The following is a 20,862-nucleotide window of genomic DNA, read 5'->3' as shown; positions in this document are numbered from 1 at the left end:
TATGCCCTCCGTCGGCATTCTAATCTTACCAAGTATAAGTGAACCAGAGATAGATTATTAATAGAAACATTAGCCCATCAATCATTTACAAAATGGGTAATCTCTTGGTAATGATGGATTCTCAGTGTAATTTTATAGACACTTGCATCCCAAACTTCTAAAGCCTATGTTACATACAGTATGCTCACAGCAGCTCTAAGAAATTAACTTCCCCAGTCACTATGTTTGGCTGCAGTCATTTTACTTAAAAAGAAAGATATGGATACATTGTCGTGCGGATCCTTCCGCCCAATATCACTCTTGAAAGTGGCTTCTAAAATCATTGCTAAGGCATTAGCTTTTCACATAGAAACAGTAATACAAAAGTTGATTCGCTCAAACAGGTTTTATATGGAACAGGATGTCTTCAGACAATCTGACTTTTTTCAATATGTACCAAGAATGCTCCAAAAGTGCCTTCAAAGCATTTGTTAGAGGGGATTGGAGACATTTGGTGGCTGTTTAAAAAACAAACATGTTTTGGTCCGATATTTATTTCCTGGATTGAGCTATTGTACAAATCCCCCATTGTAAGTAAAAATGTGTTCTTAATTTACTTGCCTGGTTAAATATATATTTTTAAATCTATATGAACAAATGCACAGATCTCTGAATCATTCAAGTTATCAAGAGAGACTTGGATGCCCTCTGTCTAGCTATTTATTTTCTTGAGCCACTGAACCCCTAGCATCAATAATTGGAACCCATGGCTCAATCCAGGCATAGAGATTGGTGGAGATGAATATTGTGACATTTATTTTACTTATCAGGATTCAAAGTGAATTGGGATTTTTTTTACAATGCCCTTTTTTAATTATGACTTTTCCAGCTTAAAGTAAATTTAAGTGGAAATAGACACATGAAATACCTGAGTGTTCTGATACCATGCATTCTGGAGGAGGCATATAAAATCAATTACTTTCCCTTTCATAGATAATATTGAATCTGATGTTCAGAGATGGAGATCTCTCCCTATTTCTAGTTAGGTAGGCTCAACATAATCAAAATTAAAATCTTACCAAGGTTGATGTATTTATTCTTGGCCCTGCCAGTTGAAATTCCATCCAACTTTTAAAATAAAATACAGTGGGGCAAAAAAAGTATTTAGTCAGCCACCAATTGTGCAAGTTCTCCCACTTAAAAAGATGAGAGAGGCCTGTAATTTTCATCATAGGTACACTTCAACTATGACAGACAAATTATGGTTGAAAATAAGTATTTGGTCAATAACAAAAGTTGATCTCAATACTTTGTTATATACGCTTTGTTGGCAATGACAGGGGTCAAACGTTTTCTGTAAGTCTTCACAAGGTTTCCACACACTGTTACTGGTATTTTGGCCCATTCCTCCATGCAGATCTCCTCTAGAGCAGTGATGTTTTGGGGCTGTTGCTGGGCAACACAGACTTTCAACTCCCTCCAAAGATTTTCTATGGGGTTGAGATCTGGAGACTGGCTAGGCCACTCCAGGACCTTGAAATGCTTCTTACGAAGTAACTCCTTCGTTGCCCGGGCGGTGTGTTTGGGATGCTGAAAGACCCAGCCACGTTTCATCTTCAATGCCCTTGCTGATGGAAGGAGGTTTTCACTCACAATCTCACGATACATGGCCCCATTCATTCTTTCCTTTACACGGATCAGTCGTCCTGGTCCCTTTGCAGAAAAACAACCCCAAATCATGATGTTTCCACCCCCATGCTTCACAGTAGGTATGGTGTTCTTTGGTTGCAACTCAGCATTCTTTGTCTTCCAAACACGACGAGTTGAGTTTTTACCAAAAAGTTATATTTTGGTTTCATCTGACCATACAACATTCTCTCAATCTTCTTCTGGATCATCCAAATGCTCTCTAGCAAACTTCAGACGGGCCTGGACATGTACTGGCTTAAGCAGGGGGACACGTCTGGCACTGCAGGATTTGAGTCCCTGGCGGCGTAGTGTGTTACTGATGGTAGGCTTTGTTACTTTGGTCCCAGCTCTCTGCAAGTCATTCACTCGGTTCTGGGATTTTTGCTCACCGTTCTTGTGATCATTTTGACCCCACGGGGTGAGATCTTGCGTGGAGCCCCAGATCGAGGGAGACTATCAGTGGTCTTGTATGTCTTTCATTTCCTAATAATTGCCCCCACAGTTGATTTCTTCAAACCAAGCTGCTTACCTATTGCAGATTCAGTCTTCCCAGCCTGGTGCAGGTATACAATTTTGTTTCTGGTGTCCTTTGAGAGCTCTTTGGTCTTGGCCATAGTGGAGTTTGGAGTGTGACTGTTTGAGGTTGTGGACAGGTGTCGTTTATACTGATAACAAGTTCAAACAGGTGCCATTAATACAGCTAACAGAGCTCCGGGCAGCTGAGCGGAAATGGAGGAAAACTCGCCTCCCTGCGGACCTGGCATCCTTTCACTCCCTCCTCTCTACATTTTCCTCCTCTGTCTCTGCTGCTAAAGCCACTTTCTACCACTCTAAATTCCAAGCATCTGCCTCTAACCCTAGGAAGCTCTTTGCCACCTTCTCCTCCCTCCTGAATCCTCCCCCCCCCTCCTCCCTCTCTGCAGATGACTTCGTCAACCATTTTGGAAAGAAGGTCGACGACATCCGATCCTCGTTTGCTAAGTCAAACGACACCGCTGGTTCTGCTCACACTGCCCTACCCTGTGCTCTGACCTCTTTCTCCCCTCTCTCCCAGATGAAATCTCGCTTCTTGTGATGGCCGGCCGCCCAACAACCTGCCCGCTTGACCCTATCCCCTCCTCTCTTCTCCAGACCATTTCCGGAGACCTTCTCCCTTACCTCACCTCGCTCATCAACTCATCCCTGACCGCTGGCTACGTCCCTTCCGTCTTCAAGAGAGCGAGAGTTGCACCCCTTCTGAAAAAACCTACACTCGATCCCTCCGATGTCAACAACTACAGACCAGTATCCCTTCTTTCTTTTCTCTCCAAAACTCTTGAACGTGCCGTCCTTGGCCAGCTCTCCCGCTATCTCTCTCAGAATGACCTTCTTGATCCAAATCAGTCAGGTTTCAAGACTAGTCATTCAACTGAGACTGCTCTTCTCTGTATCACGGAGGCGCTCCGCACTGCTAAAGCTAACTCTCTCTCCTCTGCTCTCATCCTTCTAGACCTATCGGCTGCCTTCGATACTGTGAACCATCAGATCCTCCTCTCCACCCTCTCCGAGTTGGGCATCTCCGGCGCGGCCCACGCTTGGATTGCGTCCTACCTGACAGGTCGTTCCTACCAGGTGGCGTGGCGAGAATCTGTCTCCTCGCCACGCGCTCTCACCACTGGTGTCCCCCAGGGCTCTGTTCTAGGCCCTCTCCTATTCTCGCTATACACCAAGTCACTTGGCTCTGTCATAACCTCACATGGTCTCTCCTATCATTGCTATGCAGACGACACACAATTAATCTTCTCCTTTCCCCCTTCTGATGACCAGGTGGCGAATCGCATCTCTGCATGTCTGGCAGACATATCAGTGTGGATGACGGATCACCACCTCAAGCTGAACCTCGGCAAGACGGAGCTGCTCTTCCTCCCGGGGAAGGACTGCCCGTTCCATGATCTCGCCATCACGGTTGACAACTCCATTGTGTCCTCCTCCCAGAGCGCTAAGAACCTTGGCGTGATCCTGGACAACACCCTGTCGTTCTCAACTAACATCATGGCGGTGGCCCGTTCCTGTAGGTTCATGCTCTACAACATCCGCAGAGTACGACCCTGCCTCACACAGGAAGCGGCGCAGGTCCTAATCCAGACACTTGCCATCTCCCGTCTGGATTACTGCAACTCGCTGTTGGCTGGGCTCCCTGCCTGTGCCATTAAACCCCTACAACTCATCCAGAACGCCGCAGCCCGTCTGGTGTTCAACCTTCCCAAGTTCTCTCACGTCACCCCGCTCCTCCGCTCTCTCCACTGGCTTCCAGTTGAAGCTCGCATCCGCTACAAGACCATGGTGCTTGCCTACGGAGCTGTGAGGGGAACGGCACCGCAGTACCTCCAGGCTCTGATCAGGCCCTACACCCAAACAAGGGCACTGCGTTCATCCACCTCTGGCCTGCTCGCCTCCCTACCACTGAGGAAGTACAGTTCCCGCTCAGCCCAGTCAAAACTGTTCGCTGCTCTGGCCCCCCAATGGTGGAACAAACTCCCTCACGACGCCAGGACAGCGGAGTCAATCACCACCTTCCGGAGACACCTGAAACCCCACCTCTTCAAGGAATACCTAGGATAGGATAAGTAATCCTTCTCACCCCCCCCCCCTTAAATGATTTAGATGCACTATTGTAAAGTGGCTGTTCCACTGGATGTCAGAAGGTGAATTCACCAATTTGTAAGTCGCTCTGGATAAGAGCGTCTGCTAAATGACAAATGTAATGTAAATGTAAATAACGAGTGGAGGACAGAGGAGCCTCTTGAAGAAGAAGTTACAGGTCTGTGAGAACCAGAAATCTTGCTTGTTTGTAGGTTACCAAATACTTATTTTCCACAATAATTTGCAAATAAATTCATTTAAAATCCTACAATGTGATTTTCTGATTTTTATTTCTTCTCATTTGGTCTGTCATAGTTGAAGTGTACCTATGATGAAAATTACCGGCCTCTCTCATCCTTTTTAAGTGGAAGAACTTGCACGATTGGTGGCTGACAAAATACTTTTTTGCCCCACTGTAAATGGCCTGCTCTCCAACTTGTTTTGGCATGGAAAGACCTCAAGTCAAATTGATTGTTTTACACTTACCCTGTGAAGCTGGAGGTCTTGGACTACATCATATTAAGATATATTAATGGGCTGCACAACTGAACGGAGGAATATCTGAAAGAAGCCGATTGCCAAGTTTTATCAAGGGTTGATTGATGGTTCAGAACCATTAGGAAAAAAATGGGAAATCTAAAGGATATTTCTTTTATGAGCATGGCCTTATTCTATTACAGCGTATTGAATGACTGTCATTCATATTCCATTCACCCTGCTCAGTAAGTTTAGGCTACTACATGATTCTCATGTTTTCCCAACATTAGTCATGAGGTTTCTTTAAGGGTGTAATCATTAGTCCAACAGTTGCAAACGTTGGACTAAAAAAGTATGTTTATCCCTGTTTTTTTCCATTGTCTTCTGTTTTAGAAGTGTTTTTTCAACAGAATCGGTGGAATGAATGCACCCCTGATCACACGTAAACACAGTTCACTTTAATAGCAGCCTTTGATCGGTGTAGAATTCCTTCTCGCATCTACGCGCTCTCCACCTCTCACTTTTTTCCTTCGCTTGTGAACTTCAGTTAGCCATCAAGCTAACAAAGTTATTCACAGATGAGTTTTGCAATGGAGCGCTCTTTGTCTGGAGAAATAGGAGCTGTAGGAGTTGTATGTACTACACTTTGTTTCGGGACAAACTGAAGTTCCAATATGGAAATTGTTTGCTTGCAGAGGATTATAGGCTTGAGGTGGCATCCTTTTATTTTTATTTTTTAAAATTTCACATAGCTGACACTATACATCCAAGGATATCTAACCAAATTATGAAAAACAAGCATTGTAATTTTGAAAAGTGAGTGTGGAAGAGGTGAAAAAAAATATTGTCTTTCAACAATGACAAGCCACTGGGGGCTGACAACTTGGATGGAAAATGAATTATAGCAGATGATATTGCCACTCCTATTTTACATATTTTCAAATTAGCCTAATAGAACGTGTGTGCCCCCAGGCCTGGAGGGAAGCAAAAGTAATTCCGCTACCTAGGAATAGTAAAGTCCCCTTAACTGACTCAAATAACTGAGTCATGTTACCAACCATTAGTACACTTTTGGAAAAAAGGGTGTTTGACCAGATACAATGCTATTTTACAATAAACAAATTGACAACAGCTGTTCAGCACACTGATAGGGTAGGACATTCAACAAGCACAGCATTTACACAAATGACTGATGATTGGCTGGGAGAAATTGATGATAAAAAGATTGTGGGGTCTCTTTTGGTAGACTTCAGTGCAGCTTTTTACATTATCAATCATAATCTGCTGCTGAAAAAACGTATGTTATGGTTTTACACCCCTACTATATTGTGTATAAAGAGTTACATGTCTAACAGAACACAGAGGGTGTTCTATAATGGAAGCCGTCCAACATAATCCAAGTAAAATCAGGAATTCCCCAGGGCAACTGTCTAGGCCCCTTACCTTTTTCAATCTTTGAGTAAAGCCAGTGTGTCTAAGTATGCGGATGATTCAACACTATACACGTCAGCTACTACAGTGACTGAATGTCCAGTCTGACACCTTCAAGTTCAGAGTTGTCATCCAAGACCCTCACCAGAAGAGGGATCCATCATGAGCTTGATCTACAATCCATTGGGGATCATGGCTCCAGTGGTTCTGCCAGTGAAGAAGATCCTGCAAGAGCTGTGCTGATTGACCCTAGGTTGGGATGACTTCGTGCCAGATCAGCTTGATCAGGAATGGTTGACCGGATGAAGGTGCTCCATCAATAGAAAGACTTAAGTTGGTCAGTGCTTTAACCTGTTGCGACGAGCAATCCCGTATCCGGGAGCGTAATTATAGCCTCAAGCTCATTACAATAATGCAACGTTAACTATTCATGAAAATTGCTAATTAATGAAATACATATATTGGCTCACAAGCTTAGCCTTTTGTTAACAACACTGTCATCTCAGATTTTCAAAAAATGCTTTTCAACCATAGCTACACAAGCATTTGTGTAAGAGTATTGATAGCTAGCGTAGCATTAAGCCTAGCATTCAGCAGGCAACATTTTCACAAAAACAAGAAAAGCATTCAAATAAAATCATTTACCTTTGAAGAACTTCGGATGTTTTCAATGAGGAGACTCTCAGTTAGATAGCAAATGTTCAGTTTTTCCAAAAAGATTATTTGTGTAGGAGAAATCGCTCCGTTTTGTTCATCACGTTTGGCTAAGAAAAAAAAAAACGAAAATTCAGTCATTACAACGCCAACTTTTTTCCAAATTAACTCCATAATATCGACAGAAACATGGCAAACGTTGTTTAGAATCAATCCTCAAGGTGTTTTTCACATATCCTTCGATGATAAATCATTCAGAGGGTAGTTGACTTTCTCTTCTGAACCAAATGGAAACGTGCATGCACCTGGAGATTACGCAATAGTTCCGACGGAGGACACCGAGCGGACACCTGGTAAATGTAGTCTCTTATGGTCAATTTTCCAATGATATGCCTACAAATACGTCACAATGCTGCAAACACCTTGGGGAAACGACAGAAAGTGTAAGCTCATTCCTTGCGCATTCACAGCCATATAAGGAGACATTGGAACACAGCGCCTCCAAAATCTGGTTCACTACCTGTATGAAATTTCATCTTGGTTTCGCCTGTAGCATTAGTTCTGGGGCACTCACAGACATTATCTTTGCAGTTTTGGAAATGTCAGAGTGTTTTCTTCCCAAAGCTGTCAATTATATGCATAGTCGAGCATCTTTTCGTGACAAAATATGTTGTTTAAAACGAGAACGTTTTTCATCCAAAAATGAAATACTGCCCCCAGAGGTTCAAGAGGTTAGACCCTCAGGCTTTGGAGAGTCACCGTTCGTTCAGCTGGAGAGTCACCGTTCGTTCACTTCTCAGATGCAAGTGAAGAAGGCTACAGTACAGTGAGCTACCTGCTGCAACAGAACAGCCACAATGAAGTACATTGTGCCTTCATCATTGTGAAGGCTAGAGTTGCTCTGCTCAAACATACCATAATTCCCCTTATGGAGCTCACAGCAGCCACCATGGCAGGATGCATGGACAAGATTCTGAAAAGAGAGCTGCAGCTTGAAGATTCCGTTTTGTGGACGGATAGTACAGCCATACTGAAGAACATCACAAACATGGCTCTGTATGTAGTTTTGAGTAATTGTTTCTTGTTTAAGATAACAATTAGGTGCCGGTAATGTGGGAGCCAATTTAGGATCGTCAACATTAGTATAAAATACATTTCTTGGTTTACTTCATGTTAAATTGTTTAAGACCAGCGCCAGCTGTGCCACCAGAGACTCTGGGTTCACGCCCAGGCTCTGTCGTAAACGGCCGCAACCGGGAGGTCCGTGGGGCGACGCACAATTGGCCTAGTGTCGTCTGGGTTAGGGAGGGGTTGGCCGGTAGGGATATCCTTGTCTCATCGCGCACCAGTGACTCCTGTGGTGGGCCGGGTGCAGTGCACACTAACCAAGGTTGCCAGGTTTACGGTGTTTCCTCCGACACATTGGTGCGGCTGGCTTCCGGGTTGGATGCGCGCTGTGTTAAGAAGCAGTGCAGCTTGGTTGGGTTGTGTATCGGAGGACGCATGACTTTCAACCTTCGTCTCTCCCGAGCCCGTACGGGAGTTGTAGCGATGACACAAGATAGTAGCTACTAAACAATTGGATAAATTGGGGAGAAAAAGGGGTAAAAAAATAAATTAAAAAGTAAAAAAGGTTTTTGTTTGAGACGTCTCATTGTTTTTTGTTGTGGGATACTGCCTTAAGAGACAATGCAGTGGCTCATGTCCACTCTATTTGGGCTTGTGGGTTTATTTACATTTTAGATCTCGAGTTGGAACTGACACTTTTCAGCTGTTGTCATACGGTTTTCTTACCACATCCTAATTGTTATCCCTGTGGAAATAATTGTGCGTACTTGAAGATACTTACCTTTGGTATTGTTACTTACTTGAAGATCTGTGGATACCTGTACACACTGGAAACCTGCGGAATAAAGTAATTTGGTTTTGGAATCTGTGTTTGTTAGAGTGATGCCCGTCTACCATACAGCCTAAAGCTAAGCTATCGCTGCCCCTACATGGCATTTTGTTTTGTGTTACGTTTGTGAAGTAGAAAAACATAAACAAATGGTCAATTATGTAATCTAATCTGTTCATGGAGAAGGGGAGGCAGTATCGGTAAAGGTGTGTGTGAGGGTTTGTTTGTGTGTGTGTGCATGCATGCGTGTGGTTGTGTGATTTTGGCTAGTTGCATGAGAGCTCTAAAGAAGCTGTACCTTCGAGTTAAAAAACTTGAGGTAGAAACCACAATGTAGAAATGAAACTGTGTAGGTGTGTTTTTTCCTTTATGGTGTGAGAAATCTGCAAGATGTTCTGTGTAAGTGTGATTGTGTTTTTTCATCTGTGTACATTCTCAGTACAGGAAACCTCATTGTATGTGTTTAAACCATAGCACTTGTTTTCTGATTACACCGTGTAAGTGTGATACTCAAAAAGCAGAGAGACAAGAAATGTGTGTATCCAACAGACAAATGAAGGCACAAGGAGAATCAGTTAAATTTTGTAAAAATAGTGCTCTTTAATATACATTGTTGAAATATCTTAGAAATATAAATATGTGCAAAGTTCAATCTTTAATTTCTCTTCTGAAATGCTTTTAGTTTTTTGTTGTTCCAGATAGTTGGGCTTGCACTGTCTGCCAGTCTAGTGGCGAGGTTATGAGCAGTCTTTATAAAAGACAAATACTTCTGACACACACATGTAGCTGAGCTGGTGCGACACATTAGGTTGATATGACGATAATAGATGTTAAAAATTACAACCGTTGCTCTTCTACTAACTAGGCTCCTATCAGGAAGACATAGATTTAGCTAAACACAACATCATCATCATCTTCAAATGAAGGATTTGTTGTCTCTGTGGCCCAGTGTGAAAACAATCTTTCCTACTCATCCACTTCATCCCTCACCACTCACTCACTATCACCGCTTCCCCCCAATCATCCTTGCATGCCCCCCCCCTCATCCAGCCTCAGCCATACTTGTCTTCAGCACTCTTCCCTCACCCTACAACCCCCCCCCCCCCCCCCCCCCATCCGGACTACTGACTATGTTCGGCTTCAGTTTTTGTTTCTGAATGTGTCCCAAATGGCACCCAATTTTATATAGTGCACAACTTTTGACCAGGGCTAGTGCACTTTAAAGGGAATAAGGTGGCATTTGGGACACATGTTCCTGCCTGCCAGGAACTAAAATAATATCCACTGTTAGCTTTGGGGTTGAGTGAGAGAGAGATCTATCTATTTATATAAATAAGTGACCGAGTGGTGTTAGTGTTATCATACATCCGAGTAGATGGATGGAGAGATGGGAAGAAAGACAAAGACACAGAGGCATCTCCATCACATTCTAACAGAAGAAAGAGCTACCAAAGCTGCAGTTACAGTGCTGTGAAAAATAATTTGCCCCATTTTGGATTCTCTATTTTTGCATATTTTTTCCAACATTGCTTTTGTGGAATTTAGGCCCACTCTTGCATGGAGAACTGATTTAACTCAGCCACATTTGTGGGATTTCATGCATAAACTGCTTGTTTCAAGTCCTCCAACAACATCTCAATTTGGATTAGGTCTGGACTTTGAGGCCATTCCAAAACTTAAAATGTGTTGCTTTTTAACAATTTTCATATAGACATGATTGTGTGTTTTGGATCATTGTCTTGCTGCATGACAGCTGCCTCAGGACCTGGACCACTTGCCTTAATAGACAGAACCATGAATTCTACTCTGTATCAGAGAAATCTACAGGAGAATATCAGGCCATCCGTCTGTGAGCTGAAGCGCAGCTGGGTCACGCAGGTAGACAATGATGCAAAACAAACAAATTCTACATGAAAATGTCTCAAAAGAAACAAATTTGAAGCCTTGTCAAAGTACGGACCTAATCCCAATTGAGATGTGACAGGACTTGAAACGAACAGTTCATGCTTGAAAACCTATGTCACTGACTTAAAGCAGTTCTGCATGCATGAGTGGGCCAAAATTCCTTCACAGCGACGTGAGAGACGGATCAAGAACTACAGGAAGCATTTGGTTGCAGTCATTGCAGGTAAAGATGGCACAACCAGTTATTGAGTGTAAGGGGGCAATTACTTTCACACACAGGGGCATTGGGTGTTGCCTAACTGTGTTTATGAAATAAGTATATAACTGTTATTTGTTCACTCAGGTTCCCTGTATTTAATATTAAGTTTGGGTTGAAGATATGATAATTTAGTATCAATAATATGCAAAAGTAGGCCTCCCGGGTGGCGCAGTGGTTAAGGGCCAGCTGTGCCATCAGAGACTCTGGGTTCGTGCCCAGGCTCTGTCGTAACCGACCGCGACCAGGAGGTTCGTGGGGCGATGCACAATTGGCCTAGCGTCGTCCGGGTTAGGGAGGGCTTGGCCGGTAGGGATATCCTTGTCTCATTGTGCACCAGCGACTCCTGTGGCGTGCCGGGTGCAGTGCGCGCTAACCAAGGTTGCCAGGTGCACGGTGTTTCCTCCGACACATTGGTACGGGTGGCTTCCGGATTGGATGCGCTGTATTAAGAAGCAGTGCAGCTTGGTTGGGTTGTGTATCGGAGGACGCATGACTTTCAACCTTTGTCTCTTCCGAGCCCATACGGGAGTGGTAGCGATGAGACAAGATAGTAGCTACTAAAAAACAATTGGATATCATGAAATTGGGGAGAAAAAAATAAAAACAATATGCAAAAGTAGAGAAAATTTGAAATACTTTTTCACAGCACTGTAAGCTGTATGTACGTGGTGTCTTGTGTATGTTTGTGAGGCTCGTGGCTGTCTTCAGCCATGATCCTCCACACCCTCCTATGAGGCTATGCTAGTTGGCATACAGCAGTGGAAATGTGTACGACACCACAAACACTTTCACTCTGCTTTTGGCCCCTTCGTTTGACACACTGCTGTTCTCCAGACACTCTCATTACGCCTCTCTCCTTGTCTCTCGCTTCCTTTCCCTCCCTCTCACAGTCCATTGAGCCCATTCTACATGTCAAACAGGAGAAAAAAGGGAGGAGATGAAAGCCTCTATTGATCAATAGAAGGAGATATACCTCAGCCACAGCAGCACAACAAACCCCAGACAACCTTCTGGCTATACTCCTAAAGCCACACACGTCACTGTGTGTGTGTTTGCATGCACGTGTGGCATGTCCACGGTCTGCATTATCGACCTATCAATCTTTTTGACTACCCAATCACAGCACCCGCTGGAAGATTGGGTCACTGGCTGAGAGGGCAATGACTTTTAACCCCCCGTCTCATCTTAACTCCCATTAACGGTCTGTCCAGGAGTATCAATGGTTACCTATCATAGGGTCCCCTTGGTAAGAAAGCAGTGGCATCGATTTGGAACAGCTTACCCTTTCCAAATCCTATCCTCAACCGTTAGAGGGGAAAACCCCAAACCTGAACGGTGTGTGTGTGTGTGTTTTTGTGTGTATGTGTGTGTTAGATAGGGGCATCGTACTCCTCCAAGAAGTTCCTGAGTGTGTGAGGGAGCTGGTGTGTGTCGGGGCTGGCTGAGCCCCCAAGGTGTCCATTCAGGGTCCTCCTACACAGGTGTTGGAGGGAGGACAGGGAGGAGGGGAGGGGTCGACGCAGCTCCAACGGAACCTTCTCTCCCCCTGAGTGTATCAGATACACACTCCCAGTCCCCGACCCCACAGTCTCCCCTGCCGCCGCAGCCGTGCTTCCCCCCGCCCTTACCCCAGCCTCCTCTCCTCCTGCTGCTTCTCCACCTCGCCCCTCTTTCCCCATGTAGTGTCCAATCAGTTTGAGCACACAGTCGAAGCGCGGGGGCATGTGTGTGCAGCACGAGTCGGGTTGCAGGTAAAAGCTTCCCCCCTGGCTGTGGATACGGAGGTTCTTGGTCCCGCGGGCCGTCTGGACCGACAGTGTGAAGAAGTAGTGGTGATCGGATGAGTCTCGAACCAGGAAGGTTCCGGGGGGCTGGGAGCGGAGCAGAGAGCTAGCCTCACGACCCCCCACCGCACCCCAGTAGAACCCACTCTCTTGTAGCTTACGCACCGCACACAGCACCTGGAGCAAGGAGAAGAATAGGTTACTTACTGTATATTATAAACTGGGTGGTTCGAGCTCTGAATGCTGATTGGCTGAAAGCCATGGTATATCAGACTGTATACCACAGGTATACCACGGGACAAAACCTTTCTTTTTACTGCTCTAATTACATTGGTAAGCAATTTATAATAGCAATAAGGCACCTCGGGGGGTTGTGGTATATGGCCAATATACCATGGCTAAGGGCTGTATCCAGGCACTCCACATTGCCTCGTGCATAAGAACAGCCCTTAGCTACGGTACATTGGCCATATACCCCACCCACTCGTGCTTTATTGCTTAAAAATAGTTGATGACAATAACTACGATACATACACTGTCGTATACATACACTGTCGTATATTCAATCTCTTCCTATCTGCTGTCCCCACTTGCCTCAAGATGTCCACCATTGTTCCTGTACACAATAAACTAAATTAGTGTCCTGGGCTTCATGGCGGGCTGCCCCCAGGAGATGAAGGTAGGCAACAACACCACTACGCTGATCCTCAACATGGGGGCTCCACAAGGGTGTGTGCGCAACCCTCACTGCACTCCCGGTTCATCCATGACAGAGTGGCCACGGACGTCTCCAACTCAATCATCAAGTTTGAATACAACAACAGTGGTCGTCCTGATTACCAACAATGTCGAGACAGCCGGCAGAGAGGTGGTGAGGCATCTGGCTGAGTGGTGCTAGAAAAGAACCTCTTCCTCAACGTTAAAAAGACGAAGGAGCTGATCGTGGACTTCAGGAGATACCAGAGGGAGCATGCTCCCATCCACATTGACAGGTCCACTGTGGAGAAGGTGAAAAGCTTCAAGTTTCCTCAGAGTACACATCACTGACAAACTGAAATGGTTCACCCACACAGACAGTGTGGTGAAGAAGTGCAACAGCCCCCCTTCAACCTCAGGTGTCTGAAGAAATTAATCTTGGCCCCTAAGACCCTCATAAACATTAACAGATGCACCATTGAGAGCATCCTGTCGAGCTGTATCACCGTCTGGGATGGCAACTGCACAGTCCAGAGGTTGGTGAGGTCTGCCCAATGTTGGCATCACCAGGGGCACACTGCCTGCCCTCTAGGACATCTACAGCATCCGGTGTCACAGGAAGGCCACGAAGATCGTCAAGGACCTCAGCCACATGAGCCACAGCTTGTTCAACCCGCTACCGTCCAGAAGGTGAGGTCAGTATAGGTGCATCAAAGCTGGCACAGAGAGACTGGAAAACAGCTTCTCACTCAAGGCCATCAGATCGCTAAATAGTCACTACTTGCCGGGATCTGCCCAGTACCCTGCCCTGAACTTTAGTCACTGTCACTAGCCGGCTACCCTCCGGTTTCTCAAACCTGCACCTTAGAGACTGCTGCCCTATAGGCATAGAACACTGGTCACTTTAATAATGTTTACATACAATTTTTTACCCAATTCATACATCTATAATGTATTTTAGTCAAGGCCTATCCTATTTAACTATTGCTGTACATATACTATTCTTCAGATATACTACATACTCTAACCATACTCTCTCCATAATGTCTGTACATCCCATCATACACACACACACAGTACATTCAGAAAGTATTCAGACTCCTTGACTTTTTCCACATTTTGTTAAGTTACAGCAAGAACAGGTTCTGACATTTTTGCAAAAACTGAAATAACATTTACATAAGTATTACGACCCTTTACTCAGTACTTTGTTGAAGCACATTTGGCACCAACTACAGCTTAGCTTCTTCTTGGGTATGACCCTACAAGTTTAGCACACCTGTATGTGGAGAGTTTCTCCCATTCTTCACTGCAGATCCATCTCTGGAGAGACCTGAACAGCTATTTTCAGGCCTCTCCAGAGATGTTTGATCGGGTACAAGTCCAAGCTCTGGCTGGGCCACTCAAGGACATTGAGACTTGTACGAAGCCACTCCTGCGTTGTCTTGGCTTTGTGCTTAGGGTCATTGTCCTATTGGAAGGTGAACCTTAGCACCCCAGTCTGAGTGCTCTGGAGCATGTTTTCAACAAGGATCTCTCTGTACTTTGCTCCGCTCATCTTTCCCTCCATCCTGACCAGTCTCCCAATTCCTGCCGCTGAAAAACGTAACCACAGCATGATGCTGCCACCACCATGCTTCACCGTAGGGATGGTGCCAGGGTTCCTCCAGACATTCCGCTTGGCATTCAGGCCAAAGAGTTCAATCTTGGTTTCATCAAACCAGAGAATCTTGTTTCTTAGAAGCCTATTGGCAAACTCAAAGCATGCTGTCATGTGCCTTTCACTATGCTGTGCCTTGATTGTATTACTGTTGATGATATCTGGAAATGTGCATGTACATCCTGGCCCATCTACTGTTGCTAGTCCCAATTCTGACTTGTGCTCAGATATCTGCTTCACTGATTTCTGCTCTCGTAAAAGCCCGTGTTTTCTGCACGTTAACACTAGAAGCTTATTACCTAAATGTATCAATTGAAAGTGTTGGTTCACAGCTCCAATCCAGATGTGTTTGTCATTATTGAGACGTGGTTAATTAAGGAAGTGTGTTTTGAATACTGATGTTAACCTTTCTGGTAATAACCTTTTTCGGCAAGACAGATCTTCCAAAGGTGGAGAAATTGAAATCTTTACCAAGAATCACCTTCAGTGCTCGGTTGTCTCCACCAAGTCTGTCCCCAAACAATTTAATTTGCTGGTTTTAAGCATTAAACTTTCAAATAGCTCTTTGTTGACTGTTGCTGGGTGCTATCGTCCTCCATCAGCACCGGCCTGTACCCTACCTGCCCTAAGCACTCTCCTGGCCCCTTATTCTAAGTTTGAATTTGGCCTGCTTGGTGACCTAAACTGGGACATGCTTAAACCACCTGACCAAGTCCTAAAGCAATGGGACTCCCTAAATGTTTCTCAGATTATTACCAATCCACAAGGTATGACTACCATTAGGACATCAGATTTGTCACCACTGCTCCTTATAGGACACATCACTGCACTCAGTGATCTGCTCTGCTCTGTAAACTGATCATCTCTGTATACCCATCGCAAGACCCACTGGTTGATGCTTATTTGAAAGACCCTCTTACGCCTCACTCCCCTTTATCTGCAATATCTACTGCAACCCTCATCCTCCACATACAACCCCCGTTCCGCCAGTCATATTCTGTTAAAGGTCCCCAAAGCACACACATTTCTGGGTCGCTCCTCTTTTCAGTTCGCTGCAGCTAGCGACTGGAACAAGCTCCAACAAACACTCAAACTGGAACATTGTCTCCATCTCTTCATTCAAAGACTCAATCATGGACACTCTTACTGACAGTTGTGGCTGCTTTGTGTGACGTATTGTTGTCTCTACCTTCTTGCCCTTTGTGCTGTTGTGCTATTGTCTGTGCCCAATAATGTTTGTACCATGTTTTGTGCTGGTACCATGTTGTTGTTATGTTGTGTTGCGACAATGCTATGTTGTCGTCTTAGGTCTCTCTTTATGTAGTGTTGTCTCTCTTGTTGTGATGTGTGTTTTGTTATATATATATATATATATATATATATATATATATATATATATATATATATATATATATATATATATATATATATATATAAAAATCCCAACTGTGGGACCTTATATGTACAGGTGTGCGCCTTTCCAAATCATGTCCAACCAATTGAATTTACCACAGGTGGACTCCAATGAAGTTGTAGAAGCATCTCAAGGATGATCAATAGAAACAGTATGCACCTGAGCTCAATTTCGAGTCTCATAGCAAAGTAATTTCTGTTTTTCTAAAGATTCTAAAAACCTGTTTTTGCTTTGTCATTATGGGGTGTTGTGTGTAGATTGCTGAGGAAATTGTTTTATTTAATACATTTTAGAATAAGTCTGTAACATAACAAAATGTGGAATAAGTCAAGGGATCGGAATACTTTCCGAGGACAATGTATATGTATCCTAATGTTTCTATATTTATTAATTCTATATTTAAATTTTTAGATGTCTGTATTGTTAGAGATTACTTCACTGCTGGAGCTAGGAACACACGCATTTCGCTACACCCGCAATAACATCTGCTAAATATGTGTATGCGACCAATAAAAGTGGATTGATTTATCAACAAGAGGAACCATATTATACTATGTTGTAAAGACAACAAATTGGACAAACCAAGAGACTGGGGGAGGAATAATGATGGGTTTGCATTCAGTAAAAGGCTAGCTAGTTTACCTTGAGTACATGTGGAGCTGACTGACACAGTCATGACGTATTTAACTGACCTGTTGGTAGTGTGCATGTGAGCTGAAGGGCTTATAGCGCAGGGGGTGCACATGAGACCCCTGACCTCTGGGCTCTGGGGGGGTCATGCTGCTCATGGTGGGGGGGTCGCGCCTGCTGTGGGTTACCATGGCGCCCTGACCCCCACGTTCGGCTCGTTGACCGATGGGTGGGGGGTCCAGAGCAGGGAGGGGCGAGGAAGAGTAGGGGGCAGGAGGGAGAGAGAGAAGAAGGGATGAAGAGGGTTTGCGATGTGGGGAAAGGGTGAGGGCGTGAGGAAGGAGGGGGGAGAGGTGTGCACACACGTTTCCCAGAGCGATGACACTGAGGAGCAGTCCAAAGAGGACCTCAGAGAGACCACCCACTGCAGACAGCTGCAGAGAGATAGGCGAGAGAGAGAGAGCAGGGGGCAGAAATGTGTTATCATACATTTTCTCGTGAACACTTCAAAGGTGTGAAGTAGTCTTTTTCCACTGATTCTATATGGAGGCCAACACATGGTGGAGTAAATCATCTGTATATAAAACACATTCATAAAAACACACATAGCTACACACCCACAAACATTCAGCTAGAGGTTTGAACCTTGATCCCTGTTGTCAGTCAGGTCATTATCATCTCTGACGTTAAGGTCTAAATACCTGTGTTCACACACACACACACACACACACACACACACACACACACACACACACACACACACACACACACACACACACACACACACACACACACACACACACACACACACACACACACACACACACACACACACACACACACACACACACTCAAACTCTCTTTTACCACTGGGGGGGGGGGGGTTATTATGAATGAGTCCAGGTTCATTCTGAATAAATAACCTCATTCCCATGCAGCCTGCTGCTTTCACCAGCAGAGCTCTATGGTTCTCCGGTTTCATGGTAAATAGGCTACCCCCGGGTGGGTGGGTCTGGCCGTCTCACTGTGCTGCTGATCAGTGCATTTGGGTTTCATGGTAAATAGGCTACCCCCAGGTGGGCGGGTCTGGCCGTCTCACTGTGCTGCTGATCAGTGCATTTGGAGCAAGATGCAATGGGCCCAGCTCCATATTGAATAGATCTCCATTCACCAAGGACCGATGCTAGTTGTTACTTGAAGTGGCAAGAGATGCCATAACTGCCCGCTCTGCAGCTGCTAAACATGGTGTCTGTCTGAGCTGAGCTGGGGCCCCTTCCAGCCACAAAATAGAAATGTGACTTACCCCCTAATTCTAAGAGTGTAGGCTGACTCGAGGAAACCTGGAGTTCCTCAAGGAGCCATTGCAGTCAATGGGTTCACATTTGCACCTTCGGTTTGTTGAGGGATTCTTGGAACAACCTTTAATGTTTCAATATAGCAAAGGGTTAACATGATGAACATGAATAACATTTACTCTTACAGGGGGGAAAAAATAACTAAAAGTCATGCCTCCGATATTCTGATAGGCTATTGCCACTACAATATATTATGGAATAGGTTCAAAATTGAACCCCTTGCATCACAAAATTGTTACTGTTATATGCTTTACACAGGGGTTCCTGGAAGAACTTTTTCAGAGCGGTTCCTCAAGGAACAGTTTTGACCTGAAAAAAAAGGTATGTGGCAATCTGTTGAACACCAAAAGGTTATTTGAGGCATATTTCCTGCCAAGAGTGTACAACATAGCACTGTCTATCTGGAATAAGGAGAATGAGTATAATACATCCCAAAAGCAAAGTCCTGTTCTGCATTGCGCCATTAAGCTGCCTGTAGTATAGCTGGTTCCCTGTGATGTTTTTGGAGGCACAAATGGCTTCCCATTTCGCCGTTATGATAATCATGTTTTTGCGCAATTGCAACGTCTTGCTTAACATGTGCACTGTTCCACACATATGCAGTATGCTATTTTATGCACCATGTACAGCAACAGCAGCACTCTATGCCCCGGGTATGGAGCCTGTTTATTTACCTTGGAGATTGTTCCTGTCCCGGGCTCCAGCGTTCCTCTCCAGGGAGAAAATATCCAAAGTCCCCGAATGTCTATGTGTTAAATCATTTATTAACTTTGTCATTAACTCTGAATAGACGGCCTCTTCTAACCGACGGAGGAATGTATCGGTAAAGACGTCGGTGTCCTCTCTCTCGCACGCACTCACTCTCTCACTCTCTCTCTCTCTCTCTCTCTCTGTCTCTCTTTCTCTCTCTCTCTCTCTCTCTCTCTCCAGCAAACGGAGGTAGCTGTGTTACCGCGGTCTACGAGTAGAGGAAGGCTCCACCTCCTCAGCTCTGAGGTTCTTCCAGTAAACACACACACACATATGCGCGCGCTTTGGCAGATTGCCAATGAATAATCAGTGCGTGACCTTTTACGGGAAGATTCCCGTAGTTATTGGCTGGTGAGTCCTCCCTTCCCATCCACTCCTCTGACAAGGTGAAACAGTTGAAGCCGTTTGCTTAGACTACCCTTGATAAAAACCACAATTCAAGCATGACTGACGACTAGCCTACTGCACTTATAAACAAAGTGTTACACAACACACAATTTAAACTCAAGCTTCCACAGTATACTGTAGGCCCCTCAAACTCAACTCTGGAATCGACGCCAGTCACACTGCGTTTTTTCATTGTTACCGTCTAAGGTACTGATTTATTTCTGGGACACCAGGTGGGTGCAACTAATTATCATGTAGAACAGAAAAACAGCAGGCTCCGGACCTCGTATGGTAAGTTGTATAGCCTGTCCAAAAATGTACTCCAAAAATCAAATCCAGATCAATACAACTGGTGTATACCTTTTATTTATTTAACCTTTATTTAGGGCGGCAGGGTAGCCTAGTGGTTACAGCGTTGGACTAGGAACCGAAAGGTTGCAACTTCGAATCCCCGAGCTCACAATGTACAAATCTGTCGTTTTGCCCCTGAACTGGCAGTTAACCCACTGTTCCTAGGCCGTCATTGAAAATAAGAATTTGTTCTTAACGGACTTGCCTTGTAAAATAACGTTTTTTTTTTTTTTTTAACTAGGCAAGTCAGTTAAGAACAAATTCTTATTTACAATCACGACCGGTTGTGATACAGCCTGGACCTTACCGTGAAATGCTTACTTATAATGCAGTTTAAAAAATGTAGTTAAGAAATTATTTACTAAATACACTAAAGTAAAAAAATAAAAAGTAACAAAATAATACTGAGGCTATATACAGGTACTCAATGCGTGAGGGTACAGGTTAGAAAGTAGGGTTTTCCAAACTCGGTCATGGGCACACGTTTTGTTTTTTGCCCTAGAACATCACAGCTAAATCAAATAACCAAAGCATGATGATGAGTTGATTATTTGAATCAGTAGTGTAGTGCTAGGGCAACAAAACAAAAAACTTGCACCCAGAGGGGCCCATGACCGAGTTTGGGAAACACTGCTATAAGGAACCCGAGTTAGTGTAGTTTATCTTTGCCATTTCCAAAGCCTTCTGCCTGTAAGGCCACTTGAATTAGGTAGGCTATCATGCAAGTAAATATTTGTCGCCTTAGAATATTGATCTACCCCTGATAGCTAAATGTGTAGCCTATAGCAGAGGTGCGATTTCAAGGTGCCCATAAAGTACCCTCAAAGTCAGGTCCCGGACAGAACCACCTGGCTCTGTAGTTCACAACTCGACCGCTAGAGGGCCCACTAGAACTGGAATTGTATTTATTAATACAGACAAA

At 44.5% G+C, this 20,862-nt stretch overlaps 1 protein-coding gene across 4 annotated transcripts; it reads right to left on the bottom strand.

Annotated features, from left to right (window-relative positions):
• Positions 1–9,861: 9,861 nt before the first annotated feature.
• Positions 9,862–19,578, bottom strand: LOC135512110 (suppressor of cytokine signaling 3-like). 4 transcript variants are annotated; one of them, XM_064933782.1, is made up of 4 exons: positions 19,127–19,578; positions 18,401–18,516; positions 17,160–17,531; positions 9,862–12,874 (listed from the first exon to the last, which is right to left on the bottom strand). In XM_064933782.1, the coding sequence occupies exons 3-4, from the start codon at positions 17,286–17,288 to the stop codon at positions 12,284–12,286; spliced, it is 720 nt and encodes a 239-aa protein (XP_064789854.1). In that variant the 5' UTR covers positions 17,289–17,531; positions 18,401–18,516; positions 19,127–19,578; the 3' UTR covers positions 9,862–12,283. The 4 variants fall into 4 exon arrangements, with proteins under 4 accessions (XP_064789854.1, XP_064789853.1, XP_064789855.1 ...); XM_064933781.1 differs by having other exon boundaries at positions 17,160–18,516; XM_064933783.1 differs by lacking the exon at positions 18,401–18,516.
• Between the last annotated feature and the right edge of the window lie 1,284 nt (positions 19,579–20,862).

The sequence above is a fragment of the Oncorhynchus masou genome, chromosome 24 (assembly GCF_036934945.1).
Source record: "Oncorhynchus masou masou isolate Uvic2021 chromosome 24, UVic_Omas_1.1, whole genome shotgun sequence".
Lineage (NCBI taxonomy): Eukaryota > Metazoa > Chordata > Actinopteri > Salmoniformes > Salmonidae > Oncorhynchus > Oncorhynchus masou.
Note: the sequence above shows the minus strand (reverse complement) of the source record. Positions and strands in the feature narration are given on the sequence as shown.